This window comes from Mytilus californianus, unplaced genomic scaffold (assembly GCF_021869535.1).
Source record: "Mytilus californianus isolate M0D057914Y unplaced genomic scaffold, xbMytCali1.0.p SCAF_2, whole genome shotgun sequence".
Lineage (NCBI taxonomy): Eukaryota > Metazoa > Mollusca > Bivalvia > Mytilida > Mytilidae > Mytilus > Mytilus californianus.
This window is the reverse complement of record NW_026262668.1, coordinates 14,949,359-14,973,261: the sequence shown is the minus strand read 5'-3', so window position 1 is coordinate 14,973,261 and position 23,903 is coordinate 14,949,359. Positions and strand designations below refer to the sequence as shown.

At 33.6% G+C, this 23,903-nt stretch overlaps 2 protein-coding genes across 18 annotated transcripts in view; one reads left to right on the top strand and one right to left on the bottom strand.

Moving 5' to 3' along the window:
- Positions 1-18,992, bottom strand: part of LOC127729315 (basement membrane-specific heparan sulfate proteoglycan core protein-like) — a 38,959-nt gene extending 19,967 nt beyond the window's left edge. For 15 of the 17 annotated variants that reach the window (XM_052237053.1, XM_052237059.1, XM_052237055.1 and 12 more), the window contains exons 1-6: positions 16,137-16,293; positions 10,061-10,167; positions 9,112-9,393; positions 7,512-7,820; positions 5,821-6,105; positions 4,579-4,890 (exon numbers count right to left, since the gene is read on the bottom strand). In XM_052237053.1, the coding sequence (XP_052093013.1) occupies positions 4,579-4,890; positions 5,821-6,105; positions 7,512-7,820; positions 9,112-9,393; positions 10,061-10,148 (1,276 nt within the window). In that variant the 5' untranslated portion in view covers positions 10,149-10,167; positions 16,137-16,293. Of the gene's footprint in view, positions 1-4,578; positions 4,891-5,820; positions 6,106-7,511; positions 7,821-9,111; positions 9,394-10,060; positions 10,168-16,136; positions 16,294-18,876 lie in introns of those variants that run through there. The other 2 variants (XM_052237054.1, XM_052237062.1) reach the window with 2 other exon arrangements.
- Positions 14,287-15,873, top strand: LOC127728899 (salivary glue protein Sgs-3-like). Its single transcript, XM_052236481.1, has 2 exons — positions 14,287-14,734; positions 15,860-15,873. The coding sequence occupies exons 1-2, from the start codon at positions 14,287-14,289 to the stop codon at positions 15,871-15,873; spliced, it is 462 nt and encodes a 153-aa protein (XP_052092441.1).
- Positions 18,993-23,903: the final 4,911 nt, after the last annotated feature.

The following is a 23,903-nucleotide window of genomic DNA, read 5'->3' as shown; positions in this document are numbered from 1 at the left end:
AAATGTGAACATCTTAAAAGATTTGGTTGTCATATGAGCTAAAATACCCTCCGGAAAATAGAAAATGGGACATAACTGTCGACAGAAATGTATCTTACATCAACAAGGTTAACGATACTGTGGTTTACTAAAACCCTTCTACCAAATTCGTCAAAAGTTTTTTCTTCTTTTTTATGGTTCTTAATAATGTGTTGAGACCCAAAAGATTTTATTTTAACAGAATTATTTAAAACCCAGAATGATGAACATAATGGAGAAATAATGGATAGAACTATGACCGACACGAGAATCGATCATTTGCTAATTTGGAGCTAACCACACGGCATAAAATAACGGTATAGTTCGTGTAAAAAATCACGAATCGTTCTGATCGTAGAAACATACCACAAAAACATAATAGACAATCCATGATCAAAGCATTGCAGTTTTGTTAGGTCGTGGTCTCATTGGTTTAAGAATACAATTTCATTCGTTTTCAAGTTAAATGATCACTACCTGGCTTGAATAGAACTTATCGATATTTATTCCAATTTAGAAAAGTTCAGAAAATACACTTTTTCGTGACGTCACAAACCAGCTGAAGCTAACTAGAAACATGTTTAAACAATGCATTGTGCATAAAACTGTTCAAGAAACATGTTTAAACCATAGTTAACATTTTAAAAACAAAGCATTATGATGTATTTGCCTATAAAAAATGGGTTCACAATTAATCGTAATTTCAATTTTTTCCCTTCAACTTTTTTTCTTTTTCAGCTCAATACTAATGACATTTGTTTCTATTGACAACACCTTATCCCAACAGGAAGTAGCCTTTTCTCGGTTTGGACTAAATATCAATAAGGTCATGGAGATATGTATCAGAAGATGTACTTGTGCAAAAGCCTTTGAATTTCAAATCTTATTAAAGTTTGCAGTGGCAATTAAGAACCAATTTATATGGTTTATATTTATCATCCGATGATCGCCCAAAAATGTTGCATAAGAAAATTTACAAAGCTTTAATACATTTGAATTTAGCTTTTTACATAACAGGAAGTCATTAAATAGTCGTAAAAGTCTAAACCAAATTGAATCACCGACAAAGTATCAAAAATAAATTTAAACTCATATTTGAATGATGTAAAAAAATAGAAAGTAAATATTAAATATGCATGTTTTTTTCTTTCTGTAAATTTGCAGTGAAAACTAAATACAACTTTTATAATTTAAATATTTAATAAAGAGTGCGGCTGATTACAGAATAAAATAATTAGCAATGAACGTAATTATTTAAACAATTTCATCAACAAGCAAAAACAAGAAAAAAAAATGTTTGTTCAATTTTAGTGGGAAAATAGTTTTGTATGTACACTTCAGGTGCAGATTACGAATTTTTTGTAAAAGTAGTCTAAGCGGTAGGCGTTGGTAAAGGCTTAATACGGTCAGTGACTATATCGCATACATTTATACAGTCGACACATTTTGTAAGCGCAAACAGAACTTTCCCAGTGAAAATGTCGGTAGACGTACAGGTAGGTGGTACAAATGTACCCTTTTTAAATGTTTTATAAACTTGCATCGGAGTAAAACGAACTTGGTGTACAAAGATATATAAATAAAATTGAACTGATTGGCATCATAAAATGCACGAGGCCGTGACACATAATAAATGGAGTTTGTGTCCCGATCAACCATTAAATTACTTGTAAATGGTCTTGTTCGAAATTTTATTACTAATATAACATTTGCCCCAATCGGTCTCAAAAACATTCAAAATTCTCATTTTGTACAAAAAGTACATTTCCCCCTATACACATTTAATATCAAATGAAACAGAAAAAAAAGCCAAACATTTGTTTTTAATTCTATGTAAGGCGATTTGATATAACTGACCATGAAACAACTATCAAACAGGCACCGAATGACAAAAAGTAAATACACAGCGACCATCCTCCAAATTGCATCTAAAGAGCATTTTCTTATACATCGACAATCCATCGACAAGCCTCAAAACAAAACACTGCTACAACCCTACAAAGACCTTTAGCAATACACATTTACAACCACGGCCTTTCACAATGAATAAAAACCACCATCTGGGCTTCACATTATACATATACAGGCCATCGTAGAGCTTTCCAAATAATACAACTACAGACCATCGTAGAGCTTTGCAAATTCTACAACTACAGGCCATCGTAGAGCTTTCCAAATAATACAATTACAGGCCATCGTAGAGCTTTCCAAATTCTACAACTACAGGTCATCGTAGAGCTTTTCAAATTATACAAATACAGGCCATCCTAGAGCTTAGTATACATTATAAAACTATCAACCATCGTCGAGTTTTCCACATTACACACCTACAGGACACCGTGTTGGCTTCACATTATACAACAGTCAAACCATTGTAGAGCTTTCCACATTACAAGACACCATACAGCCTTCGACTATGAGCAAACCAATACTATAAAAGTATTCAACTTTCAAAAGACTTCGAAAATTTTGAGATTTCAAAAGGAACAAGACGCTGCAAAATGTAAATAACAAAGAGACTAAGAAACAATTATAAAAAAATATAAAAATGACGAAAACTAGTTAACTCATAGTTAAGGCACAGTTCAGTGCAAGATGTTAACATGTTTTTGGCAGAAAAGTGAAACTTTAGAATTCATCTTTAAAGAATTTTTATAATTTGCTGCTATCTAAACATAATTACTTACGAATTCAAATATCTCTCTTGGTATAAGAGAATGTGTGACGTTGACGACTGGATCTCTTGGGCGAACAAGTTTGTTGTAGCCATCAAGGACATACGTAATGATGTCGTATTCTAACCATGGTCTTTCTGTAAGGGGTAAACATCAAATACAATATTCGAAATAAATTGTTAATAAAGACTAATTTGTGTATGCGTATTTATCAAAATAATCAAAATAATTTTAATACTGAAATTACAGATACTGAACTTGATAAAACAAAATAAGCTACAAAATTACAGAAATGATTAATTTGAAAGATTTAAAATAATGGTACAAGAAAACTTTTTTTTTTAATTTGATAGTTTTAAAATGACAAACATTGATGGATTAACTTACCTCTGACAGATACAAGTATTGAATTTGTTCTGACTGTAGCAGATCCATCCGTGGCTTCACATATATAATTACCACCATCTGCAAGTTCTACGTCAGTCATTGTCAATGATGGAGAGTTAGGTAAACCTCCAGAAAATCTTTGATTGGCGCCCACAGTAATGCGATTATTGTTTTTGTACCAGTTGATTCCTGTCGCTGTTCCGGTAGTGACAATACAGTTTAATGTAACATCTTCCTCCTCTTCAGGATTGTAGAATGTTGTAGGTGCGGTTACTGCCAAGGGAGCTGTAAATAAGCGCGTCGAACATCAAAATGAATATTCTGACAATTGGTCTTCGATTTAAATCTGTTGTGCAGTTTAATCCAAAATTATCTTTAGGTAAACGAAAAAGTTCCCATAGAATATTTATTTCCGTTTTGTACACAGGACGGGAAAACTGACTTGATTGTTAAATAAGTCGCGTAATTAACGCGTCTTGACATAGAATGGTTCTGCGGACTTTTAATTTGTTTTGGTTTTGCAAATATCACCGGTAGCGTAGTGACCCGGATGACGAGATAAACCCAGACTGGAATAAACGCACCAATTAGCCAAATATATTTATTGAAATAAACAAGTGTATTGCCTATATTGGTGTTATACTAATTTGAACACTACGCTACATCTGGTAAATAGTGCATATTGTATGTAACAATCAATTTATTTATAACTAGTGGCTGAAATTATATTTATCTATTGTAACTACCGCTGGGGTTATGACAAGACGGGGAAAGAGGGTTATTGTATTGTTGTTAATATTATTGGGAGAAAAAACATTCTTTCTGTAATGTCCCAGTTCCTCTTTTGAAAATCCAAAACATCACTTTGTATAAAATATCGATGTTAAATCAAGAGACATGTATTAAACAAGTTCCAGTCAGTTATGAACGAAAATTAAAATCAATCTGTTCATCATTTCTGTTTATCAAAAAAAGAAGCCATGTCGAATGTTTGGATTATCCACAGCTCTCATGGATTGAGTTTGGATTATCCACAGCTCTCATGGATTGATATATGGAAAAACACTTAAGTTCAAATGTAAAAGACCTTATGAAGGTAAAAATCTTATTTTAGTTGAAAGGGATTATCGAGCACAGCAAATCGGCACCCACTGTGTGGTGCCTTGTCAGTTTTATGTAGTGAGAAGTACGTGGAGATTTTGATATTTAAAAGCCATTTCTATCTTTTTTTATGTAAACGTTGCATTCCTTTAATATTAATTTGGTCGTAAAATGATTTATTACAAAGTTCGTAAAAAAACAAAATTAATGAAGACTTCCATTCATAAATTGAAAAAAAAATTAAATAGTGCCTTTATAAATATTAGTTTTAGGGTTACAACAATAGAGAAATGAAGAATTTCATAATATATAGAGTAAATGGTGATAGGATATATTTTTCCCAATGAAATAAATAAAAAAAAATAGTACAATAGTGCATCAAGTGCTAGGTACTTACATCTAACTGTTAATGGTAAGCTGACTGTCTGTGGAGATTGCAGTGTTTGTGGGTGTGTTACGTCACAGAAGAGCGTCTGTCCATTGTTTCCCATATTAAGTGCCTTGTTCAGTGTTCCCACTACTGTGTAGGTCCTCAAGTTTGAATTATATTGGGAGTTTATGGAAAGTTCATTACTGTTGACAACCACATTGTTAATTCTCATAGACATGGTTTGGAGAGGAAAGCCTCCGATAGAAGTACACGTCCAGGTACCAGTAGAGCCGGCTGTCATTGACGTTGGACCAACCAGGGTTGGCTGTGTTGGAGTTGCTATTTAAAAAAAAAATATGCACTGGTAACAAATTATGCAATAAATTATGTTATAACTTGTAATATCTACTTTGAACTTTTGATTTTTTCCACGGACACGCTTAAACAAAATGCAGTTAAAAAAGTAAAAAATAATAATAAAAAAAAAAAAATCATGTGTATCAGAAGATGTACTGCGAGCTTTTCTCACTAATGTCACCACCGCTACAGGTATTCAGTAAACAGGAAGTTGATGGGAGATGAATTTGAAAACGCATCACACTTTAATGCAGGATCAACATGAAACTCTATACCAAATTTGAGTAAGATCCAATTCGAAGTTCCTGAGAAAAAAATGCAAGAAAAATTATCATGGTCATTATGTGTAAGAATAAATAAGAGTTCGGTAAAACAGGAAGTTGATGACCGATGGATATGAAAACTTAGTTAAGCATGCTCTCATGTAATTGATACTAAATATCAGGAAGCTCCCGAGTTGTAGCTTCTGTGAACAATGCGTCGAAAATATCAGGGGCGGACGATAAGAGGTAAACCGGTATATCTCCTCCTGTGAACGGATGTACACCAGCAATAATGAATGAAGGAATGAGCATCAGAGGTAAACCGGAATATCTACTCCTGTGAACGGGTATAAACCAGTAATAATGAATGAAGGATTGAGCAAGGCATTTTTAAAGATTATCTTGTGTAATTAAAAAGATGGTATCGAATTTTAGAACAACTCTTTTAAAGAAAATACCTAGCTTTCTAGCTTTGAGGAATGTTTGACTTCCCTGCAAAAACAGCCATATGATGTTGGACAAGTATTAAAAAGTTAATAAATGGCCACTAGATTTTTTATCTTGCCTAAAATAGGACCATTGATTTAATATTCAAATACTTTCAATTTACGACGAAAATGTACATTAAAATAAATCACTGAGTACAAACCTCTTGGTGATACAGTAATGGTACTTGTGTTTCTCGTTGCAGATCCATCGGTTGCTGAACATATGTAATTGCCAGTATCACTTGTTTGTACGTTGCTGATTGTCATTGAAGGTGCTCCAGGACTGGCGCCAGATAATCTTGAATTAGCAGCAAGGTTTAATAGTTGGTTGTCTTTGTACCATGTGATTGATGTGGCCGTTCCAGATGTCACCTGACATGTCAAGGTAATAGTCTGACCGGTTGTAGGTTCGTACAGAGTTCTTGGTGCATTGACTGCCAATGGAGCTGAAAAAGAAAACAATAAACATAAAACGAGGTTCAATCTGCACACACAGGTAAAATGAAAAGGTAGTCAACATTGGTAACTTAGACATATTTTATTGTCAAACAAGAAAATAAAAATGGATAGGATAAGTTTTAAGCTTACAAGGTATTTCCCAATACAATATAATCGATGCATAAGGCTGTATAGGAGACAGAATATATGAAGGTTAAAAGAAAATGAAAAACACATCACACATCGCGCTTGAGATATGAAGCAGTTTGCTGTTGTTTGAGGAAAAGTAATAGTGAGAGAAGATTTAGCCAAATATCTTTATCTGAAAGTATACAAATGTGTACTGATCTAAATAATACACAATTGACGTCAAATACCACATCAGTACCACAAAAAAGAATATTGTTAAAAGTTTAATTCGACAATAATATCGTTTATAGTTTGGAAAAGTTGAGTAATCTGTAAACATGAGAAAGAAAAAGGATATAACAAATCACTGGATCCCATAAAATAAGGCAAGTCACTCACTGACTGAGCCCATAAAATACAGCAATTCACTCACTGGCCGAATCCCATAAAATAGAGCAAGTCACTCACTGACTGAGCCCCATAAAATAAAGCAGTCACTCACTGACTGAATCCCATAAAAAAAAGCAGTCACTCACTGACTGAATCCCATAAAATAAAGCAAATCACTCACTGACTGAACCCTATAGAATAAAGTAAGTCACTCACTGACTGAATTCCATAAAAAAAAAGCAAGTTACATTTTTGTACTCACTGACTGAATCCCATAAAATAAAGCAAGTCACTCACTGACTGAACCCCATACAATAAAGCAAATCACTCAATGACGGAATCCCATAAAATAAAGCAAGTCACATACTGACTGAATCCCAAAAAAAAAACAGTCACTCACTGACTGAATCCCATAATAAAGCAAGTCACTCACTGACTGAACCCCATAAAATAAAGCAAGTCACTCCCTGACTGATCCCCATAAAATTAAGCAAGTCACTCACTGACTGAAGTGAGTGACTGAACCCCATAAAATAAAATTATCATTGATTTTCGCAACAGCTGATGTTATATGTTCGTACTACTCATTTTGCAGTGTTATATTTGATTTGTATTTCACATTTCAGCTCATTTGTATATTTAAAAGAGAAAAGAAATCTAAGAGTTTGTATTGTCGAAAACGGAGAACAAATACAAAATTCATTAAACCTTGCAAAACTTCTCTAAACATGTTTTGTTGTCATATTAAATAAATGACAAATGATAAAACGCAAGTTGTTAACTTACGATGCCTTCAACAACATGGTCCTCCTACTCCCCCCTCCGGTGCATCAATTTTGTTTTTGTATTTCATGTTTCTTCAGTATATGAATTATAATAACCAGTTGGTACTTACATTTTACGGTAAGTAGCTTGCTAACTGTCTGTGGGTTGTTTTGTCCTAATGTTTCTGGGTGGTACACATCACAAAACAATGTCTGCCCATTATTCGCGGTTGTTGGGGCCCATGAAAGGGTTCCAGTTACGGTATAGGACTCGCTAACTAATGCCGAGTTTGTGGTAAGTTCGGTACTAAATACAGAATTTCCAATCCTCATTGCCATTGTCTGCAAAGGGTAGCCTCCCTCTGAAGTACAAGTCCATGTTGTCAATGTTCCTGGTTGTATATCGGTTGGACCTACTAAAACTGGCGTGATCGGTGGTCCTGTAAAAGACAATATTTACCACATGTCAAATGAACTCGAGTCATATTAATTGGCATAGCAACCGTTCAAACAAAACCCCACAAATACATTAACTGAAGCAAATACGAATAAAAAATGTATACTTACTAATTAGTCGTATTTGTATTACTTTTAGTTATTTTTAAATTCATAGCCACACCATGGTATATGGTTGATATTATTTCAACAAAGTAGTTAGCTAAATTATGATTTCTTGTCGCATAAATTCCTACAATTTCACTTTTGCAACTTGCAACAAATGTGTCAATGAAAGTCTAACATTTCTTAATTAATATAAATAAATTGTTGAGTAATCAAATGGTTTATCACATGACTTTAGTTGTCCTCAGACTGTTTTGACATCTGTTTAAAATAGTGTTCAAAATCCTTGTTTAAATATGATGGTAGGTCTAATTGAAATCTATTTCGTCAAAACAACGGTCTTTGGGGAAATGAAATTTTGAACAGATATATCATGTTATGGAGGGGTATTTGCGAAAAATACCAGTCAAGGGACTGTAAAATTTCCCGAGCCGCTAGGCGTCCCAAGACTGGTATTTTTCGCAAATACCCCTCCATAACATGGTATATCTGTTTAATTACACCGAATAGATTTGGATTGAAACTAATTGTTTATGCATAATTTTAAGGATAAGAGGATATTATCATAGAACCGCGGGAATTATACATGTACTAATGCTCGCTTTTTTTATGTAACGTCATATTCGAAAAATTTTGGCGGGAAAATGCTCGAGAGGGTAAAAAAGGAATATCCAAAATGGCAAATACCATGGTATTTGAGGCAAATTCACCGGCAGTGGTGAAAAACAGGCAAATTCGTTTGAAATAGGAAAATATATTAGAATATGCGAAAAATACACTAGATATCAACCAATCAAAATCTGGCTTTCTTATATAAGGTGTAATTAACAGTAAAATGCCTCGGACCCATTGTACAGATCAGAACCTCTGCCTCAGGCCTACAGTAAAATACCTTGGACCAATGATACCGATCAGATTTTGAACAGATATATCATGTTAAGGAGGGGTATTTGCGAAAAATACCAGTCGAGAGAATGTTAAATTTGCGAGCCGTAAGGCGAGGGAAATTCTTCTCAAGACTGGTATTTTTCGCAAATTACAAAATACCTCAGACCCATAATACAGATCAGAATCTTAGGTCTTAAAACCTCATGATAGGAAAAATTTCTGAGGATGCACAATTTTTTTAAATTACACCTATGATAAACAAGTGTTTTACTGCATACTTACTGTACACCTCGACGAATTTAGTTCTGGATAGAGGATTCTGTAAAACACCATTTTCAGACTGACATTCGAACACTTCCAAATGTTCCCGACTAGAAGCTGTAAACGAATACGTGTTAACTACTTGATTTCCGGAAGTGGTTGACGAATCATCGATCACTGTGTCGTCTCTTAACCATTTAACCGTTGGTGTAGGGGAACCACCAATTACTGTACAGGTCAGAGTAACCTGATCATCTTTTATAATAACTTGTGGACCGGTAATCGATGGTGCACCTGGTGGAACTGAAATAAAAAGAAATTATTTATAATACTTCAAGCAATCGTATCTTGTGTTTTGTAATATGTAATAAACACGGTGTGTAAGGCCTGGACAAATTTTGTGTTTCCTACCTTATTTACTCTGTAAAAAAAATTTCCATCATGTTCTAGACGTTCTTGGTTAAACATCATTAAATAACGGAAAATTTAAAAGTGACGTCATCTGAATACTATGGACTTTAATGTGATACAAGATTTCAATGAACTTAAAGTCTGAACAACCAATGTGCCAAATTTCAGTGTAATGTGATGATTATTTGTGTTTAAAATCATGTTGATTATTTGAAGTAAACTATATTTTTTCAGATGTTGCGTTTCTTTTTGGGAGAGTACATAATTAAGCCTTATACTTAAATAAGAGGTGAGCGATATACGCACCTTGATGGCTATAATATTTTTCTATTCTTTTTTTATTTATATTACTGAAAGTTAGTTTGATAATTTTGACCTTGTCCCAGCATACATCAGGTTAAAATTCATTTCTATAGTTAAGTACAAATGTTGGGTAACAATATAGCCTTGACCTAAAACCAATTCATACCCATTCATAACGATTTTATCGTCTTTTTAAATAAAAATATAATAGGGTCATTTAAATACTCAATTGGACAGGTACATGTCAAATACTTACTTTGAGCTGCTGCTTGTATTATGAACATTGAAATTATGATGAAATAGCGGCTAGCCCGAGGGGCAAATCCGGATACTGTGGAATCCATCTTTGACTAGTCAGTGACCCTGAAAAATAATAAAAAAATATAAAAAAATTGGAAAAAGTATATATTCAAAGCCTTTTTGACCATGTATAAATGACAAGAAAGCACTCAATGTATGATTAAACAAACTCGTTATTATGTCAATGAATTTAAAAATAGGAAGATGTGGTATCATTGCCAATGAGACCAAACGACATAGAAATTAACAACTATAAGTCACCATACGGCCTTCAATAATGAACAAAACCCATACCGAAGGATATATTTCAATTACGAGTCCCCTAACCTTAGTACTAACGACTGATCCATCTTTCTACCGGTTTAGTGTTGATGGACCGAGAAAATATTTATTATTTTGCAATAAGTCTCCAAATCATCAACATTAGCTTTACAATCTCCTGGGTTGTTTCAACAATAAAAGTAAGTTTAATGGTTGTTTTTTTTCCTGCAATACTAAAGGACGACATCAAAAGTTCAATGTAGGATAAAAAACTTAATTTAATCACATAGTTTTTTCACTGACCCCCCCCCCCCCCCCCCTCTTAACTTAATTTGGGAAAAATTGATTCACCAATATGGATATATGTAAAATCGATTTTGGATAAACAAAACATGCAGCAGTTTTAACCCCCCCACCCCCAAACTATTTGATTTCAGTTTTTTATCCTAAATTGATCTTTTGATGTAGTCCCTTAAGAAAATTCTTCTTATTTCCTCAAAACAGGACCAACACAACCGGTTACAAAAAACATAATGTGCTAGTAATATATGTTGGTAAGATATAACTTAATAAATCTCATATTGCTTTCAAACTGGATGAAAGTAAATATGTACAGTGTATAAGTGTTTTGTCAATTGCAAGTTATGATAACAGACCGGACCGAATAAAACCGATAAATATTTCACAATTCAGTAAAATAACTATCAAAATCGGTATTAATTTAAAATTTATTTTTAAGTTGACTGCAATGTTTGCCCGTATATCTAGGTAATTCGAATAAAAGAATAATTTAAAAAGATTAACTATTTGCAGAATATTATTCGAACTTGTTGTTTTTTTAATTATCTATTACACTGCCTGTAACCGAGTACGGCAGAAAGTGATTTTCCCCCGATTACAGTACTGATTTTCCCCGATTGATTACTGATTTTTCCCGATTTTTCTATGTAGAGAACATCAAAAGGGTAATTATATATGAATTAAAGAAAATCTGTGTCAATAATTATGCAACCTTCCTTTTCATTCATACATTTTTATCATTGACCTCCCATGGGCAATATGGATTTTGATGACCAATCCTAAAAATAGAAACTTTTCCGGAGCAAGGAAGTCATGGGAAGTGATTTTCTTATATTATTCAAATATCTAAATATTATTTCTCTAATTATAGAATACTTATTCAAATGTGCAAATTAAGTAAACTTAGAGCTGGAAGTACTTTTGAAAGGAGATTAGGAAAATACTAAAAAAAATATGATTTCAATTTCTGATGCAGTGTACTGATTGTCCATTATCAGTGTACAGATTGTCCCAGAGAAGATGAAGTTAATTACAGATTTTCCCCGATTTTCTCTTATAGTATCATAAAGAAAAAGGTTCATTCTAAGTTTTATTTTTAACTGTTACTTGCAAGAAAATATCAACATAGCTTTAATAGCTTTCTAAAAATGTCATCTTTGAAGAAATAGTACCTCACCATCAGAAGACACATCCATCTGAAAAACTGGTCATTTGGAGAAGACTTGAAGAGGGTGGTGAAAGATAACATACCATGCATTCATTCCAGAACTTCTTGACAGAGAAGGAAAAACTTTTATTAAAATACAAGATGAAAAAAATTATAATTTGTAACTTATCAACAAATACACCACAAAAGATTATCAAAAAAGGCATATCATCACAATCTCCAACCATTTCAGACAATTTATCAAATTCACCAAACTATGAATCCAGAAATATACAAACAGTAAGTTATCAACCCCAAGCAAGAAGAAACCTGATTAAAGTTTCTGAACCAACCAATGAAATATCAATGAACAAAAAAATCTCTAATTCAATTTTATATATAAAATTGTAGAATTACAGGTTTGCAGGAAAATTTTTCATATACTCCACTATTTTTATTAGCACATGTCTAAGTGTAATGAAGATCCACATATTAGCTTTATTTTTGAAGGATTAGCTTTTTCAAAATCGGGGACAATCTGTATAGGTATCAGGGAAAATCTGTAATCAACACAAGCTGATCGGGGACAATCTGTACACCAAAGCTCAAGTTTAATTGCTAGTTTTTTTCCCATTTAAATGCATATTTTGTCCAAATTTCTACTTGCATTTTTCAGATTATTATATTTGAAAAAAATTTCATGAAAAAAAATCTAATTTATGCTCCCAGTTTTCTAAAAGCAGACTAAAACAGATTTTGTTCGACTCAAATCAGCTGCAACAGCATCAAAACAAAGAACAAGGAAGGTCATGATGTAACTTCAAAGCAATCCCACCTCAGGATATCACTTACTAATGACTGCTGACCAGACAGAATAAATGATCTTTAACCAATTGATTAGATCAAGCTACTTAAATTAAATAACAGAACTATAGTGTAAAATTTATCATGAAAAATCAGTACAAAATCGAGGAAAATCAGTACTATAATCGGGGGAAAATCACTTTCTGCCGTACTCGGTTATAGGTAGTGTATTAGCTTCGTAAATATACCACATACTAGTATGTGCATGTCCCTGTAAATGCATACCGACATTACAAACTTATTTACACAAAACTCCAATAACCTGGTGTTCTCTTTTGTAGTTTTCAGGGGGTATGGTGACATTCACTGGTAAAGGTTTGTTTGTTATTTGTATAAGTCTTCATCAGTGCCATTTACCAGAAGGTGCAAACATATAATCAATACCGTCCTGGTGGATAACATACAAACAGTTATATTAGGAAGGGTGATAATTTTTTGTCGCCTGTTTTCTCTAGTTAAAAAACAATAACATCGAGTGACGTTATGCTTGCTCTTTGCACTAAACAAAAACATTTCATTTTATCTGATTTCAGTATCTATATTTAATGAATATCTTGTGAAAAATCAAATCAATTATGTGTATCTCATGTGTCTTGTGTGTGTGATTCAGGTGTTGTCTCATCTGGGCATAGTATACTAACATATTAGTATAATAGTCCCAGGTCTCATGCATTTACTTTATTCATGAAGATTTTCATCGCTACAGGGTGATTGAAAATTTAAAGAGAAAAAAACGCCCCGGGTATTTAATGGGTAACTTAAAATAAATATGTAGAACTGATTGGGTATTTAAATGTTTTAAATGTGTTTTGTAAATATAGAAAATCACGTACTGTAACTCGTTTAAAATACTGTAAATACACTCCTTGCTGCTAAAAAGAAGTAGACCGATTTAACAAATCTAAAAATGCATTCAACTTTAGTTATAGATCTACATGTACTAGACATTAAAATTGTTCCATTTGCACAGGTTTGACTGTGTTAAAAAAATGTGGATGATGGCAACACAGCGTGGATACAGCATCTGTATTCAAATCAAATTGTACTTTTTGTAAATTGTTGAGTATTAAAACAATAGTTTTTTTCCAATTGTTTTGATGTAAACCAGTAAAGCGTCGACACAGGATCTGTATTCAAATAATATATGTGTAGATGTAAAGATATGAAACCCTCTTCAAGTCAACCAGATATGTGTAGATGTAAAGATCTGAAACCGTCTTCAAGTCAACCAGATATGTGTAGATGTAAAGGTCTGAAACCCTCTTCAAGTCAACCAGATATGTGTAGATGTAAAGATCTGAAACCCTCTTCAAGTCAACCAGATATGTGTAAATGTAAAGGTCTGAAACCCTCTTCAAGTCAACCAGATATGTGTAGATGTAAAGATCCGAAACCCTCTTCAAGTCAACCAGATACATGTATGAGGGGCCTGATGGGGGGGTCTCATCCCGATTCACGAGTTGATTTTTTTGTCAATCACGATTCACAGAAAATAAATTTCCATGATCACGGTCACGAAAATATAAAAAAAAATCTGTAGAAAAACGGATCACGATAGCGAAAATGCGCCGATCACGAAGAACGAAAATAACCCATCAGGCCCCTCATGTATGTGTAGATGTAAAGGTCTGCGAACCTTTTCAAGTAAACCAGATATGTGTAGATGTAAAGATCTGAAACCCTCTTCAAGTCAACCAGATATGTGTAGATGTAAAGGTCTGAAACCCTCTTCAAGTCAAACAGATATTTGTAGATGTAAAGGTCTGAGAACCTTTTCAAGTCAACCAGATATGTGTAGATGTAAAGATCTGAAACCCTCTTCAAGTCAACCAGATATGTGTAGATGTAAAGATCTGAAACCGTCTTCAAGTCAACCAGATATGTGTAGATGTAAAGATCTGAAACCCTCTTCAAGTCAACCAGATATGTGTAGATGTAAAGATCTGAAACCCTCTTCAAGTCAACCAGATATGTGTAGATGTAAAGATCTGAAACCCTCTTCAAGTCAACCAGATACGTGTAGATGTAAAGATCTGAGACCCTTTTTAAGTCAGCTAGGTATGTGTAGATGTAAAGGTCTGAGACCCTTTTTAATTCAGCTAGATATGTGTAGATGTAAAGGTCTGAGACCCTTTTTAATTCAGCTAGATATGTGTAGATGTAAAGGTTCATCAAGTGTAATGAATTGCATTTTTTGATGATGAAATCTCCCTCATTGTTCAAGATGGAACCAGTCACCCAAAATTGGTTATTAATTTACTGTGCATAAAGATTATTTAGGATTTAAGGGGAATATTAGAAGTGCAAATGATTACATAAAATTCAAACAATAAAAAATAAGGAGATTACCAATAAGACAACTCTCAACCAGTGCAGATACCAAATAACGTAGAAGTTAATAGGTCACCGTACGGCCTTCAACAATGTGTAAAATCCATACAGCATAACATGCTATAAAAGACCCGACATGGCAAATATAAAACAATTCAAACGAGAAAACTAACGACCGGAATTATCTACAAAACAAACGAAAAACAAATATGATTTTCAGCAAAACACGACAACCACTGAATAACAGGCTCCTGACTTGGGATAGACACATGCAGAATGTAGCGGGGTTAAACATGTTTGCGGGCGCCCAACCTTCAACAACAAGTTTTCGTTGCCAACATTTCTGAATACCCGATTGTTTATGAGATTGATCCCCCATAAGATGTTGGTTTGAGGGGAATCAATTTAGCAACTTATTCAGTCTCTTAAAATGTCGCTATAAACCAAAAGTGTAGTTTTTAATAATTTTGCTAAAATTAAAAAATATAGAATTATAAATATATATCCCATTTGGGCCATTCTATCCAACACGGGAGTATTCTAACCCATGCCCGACTGGTTCCAACCTGTTAATTTGGTCTAGGTAGGTGTTTATAGATTTTAAAAACTTGTTTTACAATAATTACATAACGAGATGTTTCATCGGATTCCGTTAATTTGATTGGCAGACAATAATCACGAGGTATTCCAAAATCATGTTCATTAAATTAAACATCTTTGACTGCACGTGCTCTCCGTGACAACGTTAAAAAAGAAAAACTTACGAGAGGCTTGATTTAACTCTCAATTTCATTGTTATAGCAAAAAACTTAATTAGATGAATAGAATGTTTCTTTTTTTGTTATTTTATAGGGTTGCAAAAGTGAAAACTTTTTTTAAGAAGGAAGCGCTTCATACAAAATGTAATTTGGTCAATGTTTTTTTTAAAACCCAAATAAATAACAAATGTCAAACTTATATTAGATTTGCAAAGATAAAAAAAATACATTATGTTTGAATTACCGCAATTCTTTCTCTTCGAATGTATATACCGGCATTTAAATTTTAATTTCATAACATTTGACTATCCATTACATTAGAACGGAACAGTTAATAAAAAAAATATTAAGAAATACAAATGTTGTCCTACCTTTGAGCAGAGAACCTTCCAGTTGACGAGATTGTGTAAAAGTGAGGAGCTTTGAAGTGGAACACCCGAGTTTGTACTGACATGTAAGTGACTTCCCACTCACTATAAAAACAGGTTCTGCTTCTTTTGTGATGTCACACACTAACGAGTGTTAATTGATCCCCCTTTGGCTATTTTCAAACAACTTAGTCTTGGTCACTTTGTCCCTTTTTATGTAAAAATAAAAAGCAAGGGTGACAAATTTTTATAATGTTAAATGTAATATTAATTTTAATCAGATTTTCATTGGGATAAATATTTTTAATGAGATTATCTTTATTTGTTAAGCTATTTAAATTTGCAAAAAAAAATCCACTTGTTTAATTGCTTCAATGTTTGATTCTTAAGAAGATAATTTTATATTTTTTTATTAATTGAAACGGGTGTCTACATTAACTTAGAAAAAGCCAACAAGGTAGTTTATCCTTTTATGAATTGATTTTTAAAAGGGTTTGGTTAGAATTACTAGGACAACAATTGGAACTAGAATGTAGATATTACAACCGGTTTTACACATATTGGTTTTGAGTAAACGTGGTATTATGTATTTAAAAATGATTAAATATTTGCTCAAAACAAACAATATAAGTGTATATGAACTTATTTTACACAAACTGTAGTGAAAGGTGAGGACGGGTGATTTTGAATACATGTGTAACAAATTAACACCCACAATTAGAAATTAACAAAGATCTAATGTTTGTTTATCCATGCAAGACAGGGGCGGATTCAGTAATTTTTGAATGGATATTCTTCATCGTGTGGTTTACTGACGAATCTTAAAATTTAACTTATTAGGAAAATAAAAATAAGTTATGAATTGATTCTAACCCTCCCTTTTAAAAATGGCTGGGTCCGCCCGTCTCTTAATCATATATCATAATAACTGCACTAGGTAAAATTAAAAGGGTCCGTTCATCTTTCCAAAGAAGTAAGATCGTTTAAACAATCTTTGTAAATGTCTCGGCCATTTTCAGTAATATGCCAGTGGGTCCTTGGTTGTTATGGAAATCTGTGTCATCATATTTTCTTGTTTTTGCTTTAAAAACACTCGACATTTCCAGAACTATTTACACAATCTTCGTGTGTGATTTTCTTGCCAACCTATATTTAAAATTGTCAATCAGCTGATGTATTTACTGGCATTCAGATTGGTTGCTAAGTGACAGGTGGTCGATGTATATTTTATGAGTTTCCTCTAGAAAATGAACAACTGTGGATATTGAAATTTACTTTAGAAAAAGACATTTCTTGTTTATACAGGATTTTTGGAAAAAATTTTAGTTTCATGGAAACTATGTAATTTTCTGAAATTGACCATAACGAATTTTCAGAAGCGAGAAAGAAGTCAAGCTATGCACTTTATGTATGTACATCGATTTGAGTTCCTCTCTCTTTATAAGCCTTTTTATCCAATAAACTATACCAGTAGATGGGGAATTTGCAGTCATTCATTAATTGGTGAAAACCTAGCTAAAAATGAGCTAAATTGTCATAAGAGCCTATCTTTTAAGGGCACACAAAGTATTTATATTTAATCTTATCAAAGGATGTTTGAGGTAGCATGGTTATATAGTAAATCTTTGTGCTGTACTTTATCCACATATTCATACTGTTGAAAGATATTTTGTAAAGGATAACAGGAATCAGCAGAAATACTGACCAGTACAACAGTATACAAACGAGGATATTTTGTATGAGTAACAAATGATACAACTGTTCATAGACCAAAGAACACAGATGTGAACAATTACAGGTTGTCGCATGGCCTTGAACAATGAGCAAAGTCCTATTGAATAAGCTATTAAAGGCCCTGTTATGACAAAATCTAAAACAATTTAAAAAAAAAATCAACGGACTGAACAATTCTTCAAATGTAAACGAAAACTAAATATGATAGAAACACAATTAGAATGTATGATAGACTGTCCACATCCACTACCAAAAGGTTTGAACCAACCCCCTAAATGAGGAATATCCTTTATATGAGGGACTGTCCCTTTGACAAGGGTTTTTTTTTTGCTGTTGTAGAGAGGAAAAAAGAAAAACTTAAGTCTTTTTAACTTGAAAAGGGGAAAATTCATTATATTTGGAACAATTTTTCTAAAAGAGGGGTCCATATTTCAATAACGAAGAAGAATGAAGTCCATGAATATTCCAAAATTCATGGACATGTTTTGTCAATATAATACCAGATAGACATATTGTTTTTGGAGAAAAGTTTCAGCAAATAATATAAATATGTGCCCTTTTGTACTTAGAAGTGGTTTTTAAAACAAAATATTTTTTATCACTTGTAATTTTCCCCTCATAAAAGAGATAGTCATTACCCTGAGGGGTTATCCCTTATTTGAGGGGTTGTTCCAAACCTAACCAACACCCGATTCCTCCGAGGTAAAAACAAACACATAATCAAAAGCAAATAACAACAAACAACACATGGTTTAGGCAGCATTAGTTGGTACAGGCACACACGTTTGATTTCAAGTCAGTTATAATGGACCAGTACATGTACATGTGGGCATTAAGCAAGCAGCAATTAATCAATCTTGTCGAGTGGACCGCACAGATTATGTGTAATAGAAGAGCTGACCTAAATTTAACAAACAATGTGAATCGGTAAAAGTTCGAATCGATAATTATCATGGAAAGATTTTTTTGTTAAACCAAAAACAGACAAAACATTATATGTTATACTTACACAGAGACAACGTAGTCTTATGAAAAGTTCAAGGACAGCTAAATTTTCCAGTGTACTTGTTATGAAAAACATCCGAATTGTTTGCCTGGCATATCTTTCATAAATTATTTCCTGTCAAGTTATTCTAAAATGTATATTATGTATGATATGCCCAATAATTGTCTATACCACATAGTATTGTCCCTTTAATTTACAGTCAATAAAATTAAAATATAGATCTCTGATAAAGTTATCCTCATAGGAGCGTCGACGAGTATAAAGCGAGTTAGGATAGGACGAATTTTAATCAGATTGTTTTACAATAAGATTGTCGGACAAATTATGACAGAATTTTATTAGAATTGTACTTCCGTCATCGTCTGTAATTTACATCTATATCTTCAATGCAGTGTTATCGATATCTAACAAAGAATTTCTCTCAGTCCAGTTTAGGACCGTCTTTAACTTGCAGTTAAGTATAATCTTTTGCTTTTGGTTTGCTCACTTTGACTTTGAAACGAAGACCAGTAATAAATGTGGTGTTTGTTCGCTCTGGGTTCAGTCATGTGCATGTATGTGTACGGGTATTATGCCATGATATTAAAGTCACATGAAACTAGTTTCTTGTAAATATGAATATAATGATGTTAAGTAAATTATTGAACCAATGCATGCATATATACTAAACTAAGTCTTGTATGCACTTTTTTGTAACATTTATTACGAACCTTTAAAGTTCAATCGAAAAACAGTATTTCATTTTTTTTTTATATTTTCCATGCGTTCTCATTTGTTAATTAAACTTTACCATAACAGTTGTTCAATGGTTTGGCGTATTAAATTGTTCTTTCTGGGTCCTGAGTCAATTACATTAACACATTTTACCTTCCAGTGCACGTTTGTTTACATTCGTTAAATCACGGGTTTTCCATCGCACTTCCGCCGTGCGGTTGCGAAAGTTCTAACGAGAGGTCTATTGGTTAAGCTTACTGCATACGGAAAAGCTATCGGCGAATTAGAGTATGGGAAGCCAATTATTCAATGGCAGTACATTTCTGAAGATTTTGATATCTTTTACAAGAAAGTTCACTGTACACTCGTTCTATAGTAAAACTTAGCCATTCAAGTACAAAAAAACATATTCATCTTTTTTTTTTAATTTGAAGTTTCATATGACTTTAAAAACCATATTCCTTCTTTCGATTTCCACAACTTTAATATTTGTGAATATAGTGTTTAATTGCGTAAACATATATATCTGATTTGCACCCTTGGTCAATAGACTGATCGTCATCTCTGACAGAAACACTGTACAGTGATAAGTAATTTGTACTTATATAAAGACGAAGTGATGTTATCTTAAAGAATGTCGTATCCACTAAATATTTACATAATTTCTAATTTAAACAGAACTATTTTAAATTTGTTTAAGATTTGTCATTATAAGTTAAACTTTAGAAAACTATTTAATTTTAACCGCCTCCTCCATAACTATGTACGTACTGGAGGGTAGAAAATGACTTGTTAGTCGTTACACGTCGTTTGATGTATTTTAAAGATCTAAAAAGCATGTTATGTTCTTGAATTATTGATGTATTATAATATTTGTGTTGCATTTTTTCATGCATGAAATGAAATTAACACAGCGTCAAACGTTTGAAGAAATATTTATCACCCAAAGATCATTTACGTTGAAATCACTTCATATTCAATTCATCCTTGCGTGGAGGTTAACAAATACAGATATGCAGGTTGGCTCCACAATGACCAGAAAAAGAGGGGATTTCAAACGAAACTAATACACGGAAGGAAAGTGTGTCAAATGATACTTTTAAAAAAACGAAAGTATTGCCATTGAATTAAGATTTCACTTTCAATGTTGGTGTACATGATAATTCTCAATCTCTTTTAAAAATATACCAAGGGGGAACAGTACGTGTTACTTTTTGTGTTTTCTTCAGTGATACCGAATATTAATATACTTTAAGCCCAAATCATGTTCTAATTGTACACCTTTTGCCCAAGTGGATTTATAACACTTTTTGTGATAGCCAGTAGAAATAGTTCATTCTCAGCGATGGGATTACTGAACGGAAAAAAGAGGAGATCATGTCTATCTTAGTTGTTTGTTCAGGTCTCTAAAGAATTTCCATCTGACAGTAAGTGATATGTTTAATGAATAGTCCGTTAGAATGTAATATGCAGTAGGAAATTAGATATGAACCTTGTTTTGTACAAGACCGACACACTAAGACAGTGCTAGTTCACAAAGTAACAAACAGTATGCAGGAAGACATATCACCCTACCCGGACACATTATTGTGATTCCGGGCCGACAAGCTGCAGGAAGACATCACCATACACGGACACATTATTGTGACTTCGGGCCGACAGGAAGACATATCACCATACCCGGACACATTATTGTGACTCCGGGCCGACAGTCTGTAGGAAGACATAGCACCCTACCCAGACACATTATTGTGTCTCCGGTCCGACAGGAAGACATATCACCCTACCCGGACACATTATTGAGACTCCGGGCCGACGGAAAGACATATCACCCTACCCGGACACATTATTGTGACTCCGGTCCGACAGGACGACATATTACCCTACACAGACACGTTATTGTGACTCCGGGCCGACAGGAAGACATATTACCCTACCCAGACACATCATTGTGACTCCGGGCCGACAGGAAAACATATCACCCTACCCGGACACATTATTGAGACTCCGGGCCGACAGTCTGCAGGAAGACATATCAACCTACCCGGACACATTATTGTGACTCCGGGCTGATAGGAAGACATATCACCCTACACAGACACATTATTGTGACTCCGGGCCGACATGAAGACATATCACCCTACCCGGACACATTGTTGTGACTCCGGGCCGACAGTCTGCAGGAAGACATATCACCCTAGCCGGATACATTATTGTGACTCCGGTCCGACAGGAAGACATATCACCCTACACGGACACATTATTGTGATTCTGGGCCTTTGGTCATACTCGTAAATGAAGCGTGCTTATCGGAGAAGAAGCAAATAGCAATTTTTCAAGTCCTTGGTTTGACCCGGACTGGAATGTAACCACGCCCTCTCACACTCGCGTCGAGTTCGCTACCACGATTCACCAACAGATATATAGCATACGACAGAAAGCTCCAAATTGTAGTTTACTTACCGATATGTATGTATGTGTTTTTCAGACTTTAGACAGAAATTACATGCATATGATTAATAGTAACAATATTGTTTATATCTAATAAAAACGTGGAAGAACACTTTATCAAATACAAAACGTCAAATTTCAGACGCATTCATGTGTAATGCTCGAGAACATAAACACTGCACGCGACGTCATATGACTCGACAATGTTAGCGCAACAACAAAGACAACTACAAACGGAAAAGAAATCAATGTTAACATATTTAAACTTGGAGAAAAAACAATACTGAAATGTAACTAAAGATAAACACCAACGTCTAGAATTGAACAGACACATACATGTGTAAACAACACTTTTGTTTGATTCTACCCATATACCTTCAAATGTTTGTTCAAAAGAATAACAAACTGCAAATAAAAGAACCCACAATGATAATCAGCTCAGAAAAAACCACAAACTTTACTGTAAAATGTCGGTACTACAGACGACAGAAAACGCACCAAAGAATGTTTAGATTTATTTGGAACAACTTCAAAATACTTAGATAGCATCTTTGTTTTTCATAAGCCGACCGTGCGAGACCCTCATGGGTATTCGAGGTCGTTAAACACCCCCTAGTAGTAGTTTTTCAGAAAAGTTGAATACTTTCCCTGAAACATTTGCCAATGACCGTTAAGCTCAATATCAATCGACACGAGCATCAATGCTAAATAATTTTAATTTTAGGGGATGACAACTCCAACAGCTGAAGATTGTGTTCACGCGGGTTCTATGATAAAGTACGTACTGAAATGAATGCTTATATTGAAATGCTTGCTTACTTCGTGCGTGCTAGTTTTTTGTTTAATTTTACAAATGTTCACATCAATCGGTAAACTAAAAATATTTCATATTTTTGTTTATTATTATTTTCGGTCCTGGGATCTTATAATTAGACCTTTATGTATAGAGAGCTTAAAAATAATCTGCTTATAGTTTTATAACTGATCGGCTTGAACAAGACTCAAAGAGAAGTAAATTAAATTTTGACTTTAACTAGTTCATTTGAGGTAAGAAGTGCTTGATGTGGCAATCTATTGTATTAAATTAATACAGTTTAGTATGAGATTACAACACGTCTTATATAATTGAATGCTTTCAGTTATATAATTATAATGAATCGTAACCCTATCTGCTTTATTTTTAATCGGCAGAAAAAAATTATAGATATATCTTATTTTGATACCGTTTTATTGGGTCAGTTTTTATGGACTTCCCCTTTTTGAATTTTCCTTGGAGTTCAGTATTTTTGTTGTACTTTTATAATACATTAAATCCTGTTATATTGTTGGTTTACGCCATAAAACATGTGTCACTGAACTTCGAGAAAGCAAGAGCCGTTCATATCATAAGAGTGGTTGTTTTGCTCTCAGATGGTTTGGTCATTGACGATAATGAATATATCCCTTATAAATTCAGGAAATAGAAAAAAAATAAAGAGGAAAGTACACTTTTCTTCAAATCAAATATTTATGACCAGTCTATATATTTAGAGATGATATCCTTAAAGCATATAAAAATAATAGTCACTATAAAGTCTACCAATTAGGAAGACAGCATCCGGAAGTTGATTTCACAACTATGCTTCTGATAGTTTCCAAAGTCATAAGAGACCAACACTTAGGTTAGAAAATCACATCTGTTTCAGCTTATGTCTAACGCTACTGATGAAAACACGCAAAATGTGTTCTTTTAAAACATGTTTAACCCCGCCGCATTTTTGCGCCTGTCCCAAGTCAGGAACCTCTGGCATTAGTTAGTCATGTATGTTTTTTTTTCATTTTGGTTCAATTATATGTTTCGGAGTTTAGTGTGACGTCCATTTTCA

Bases quoted from the DNA above. Each gene is read 5' to 3' on its own strand.
- LOC127728899 (XM_052236481.1), top strand. From the start codon at position 14,287: ATGTGTAGATGTAAAGGTCTGCGAACCTTTTCAAGTAAACCAGATATG.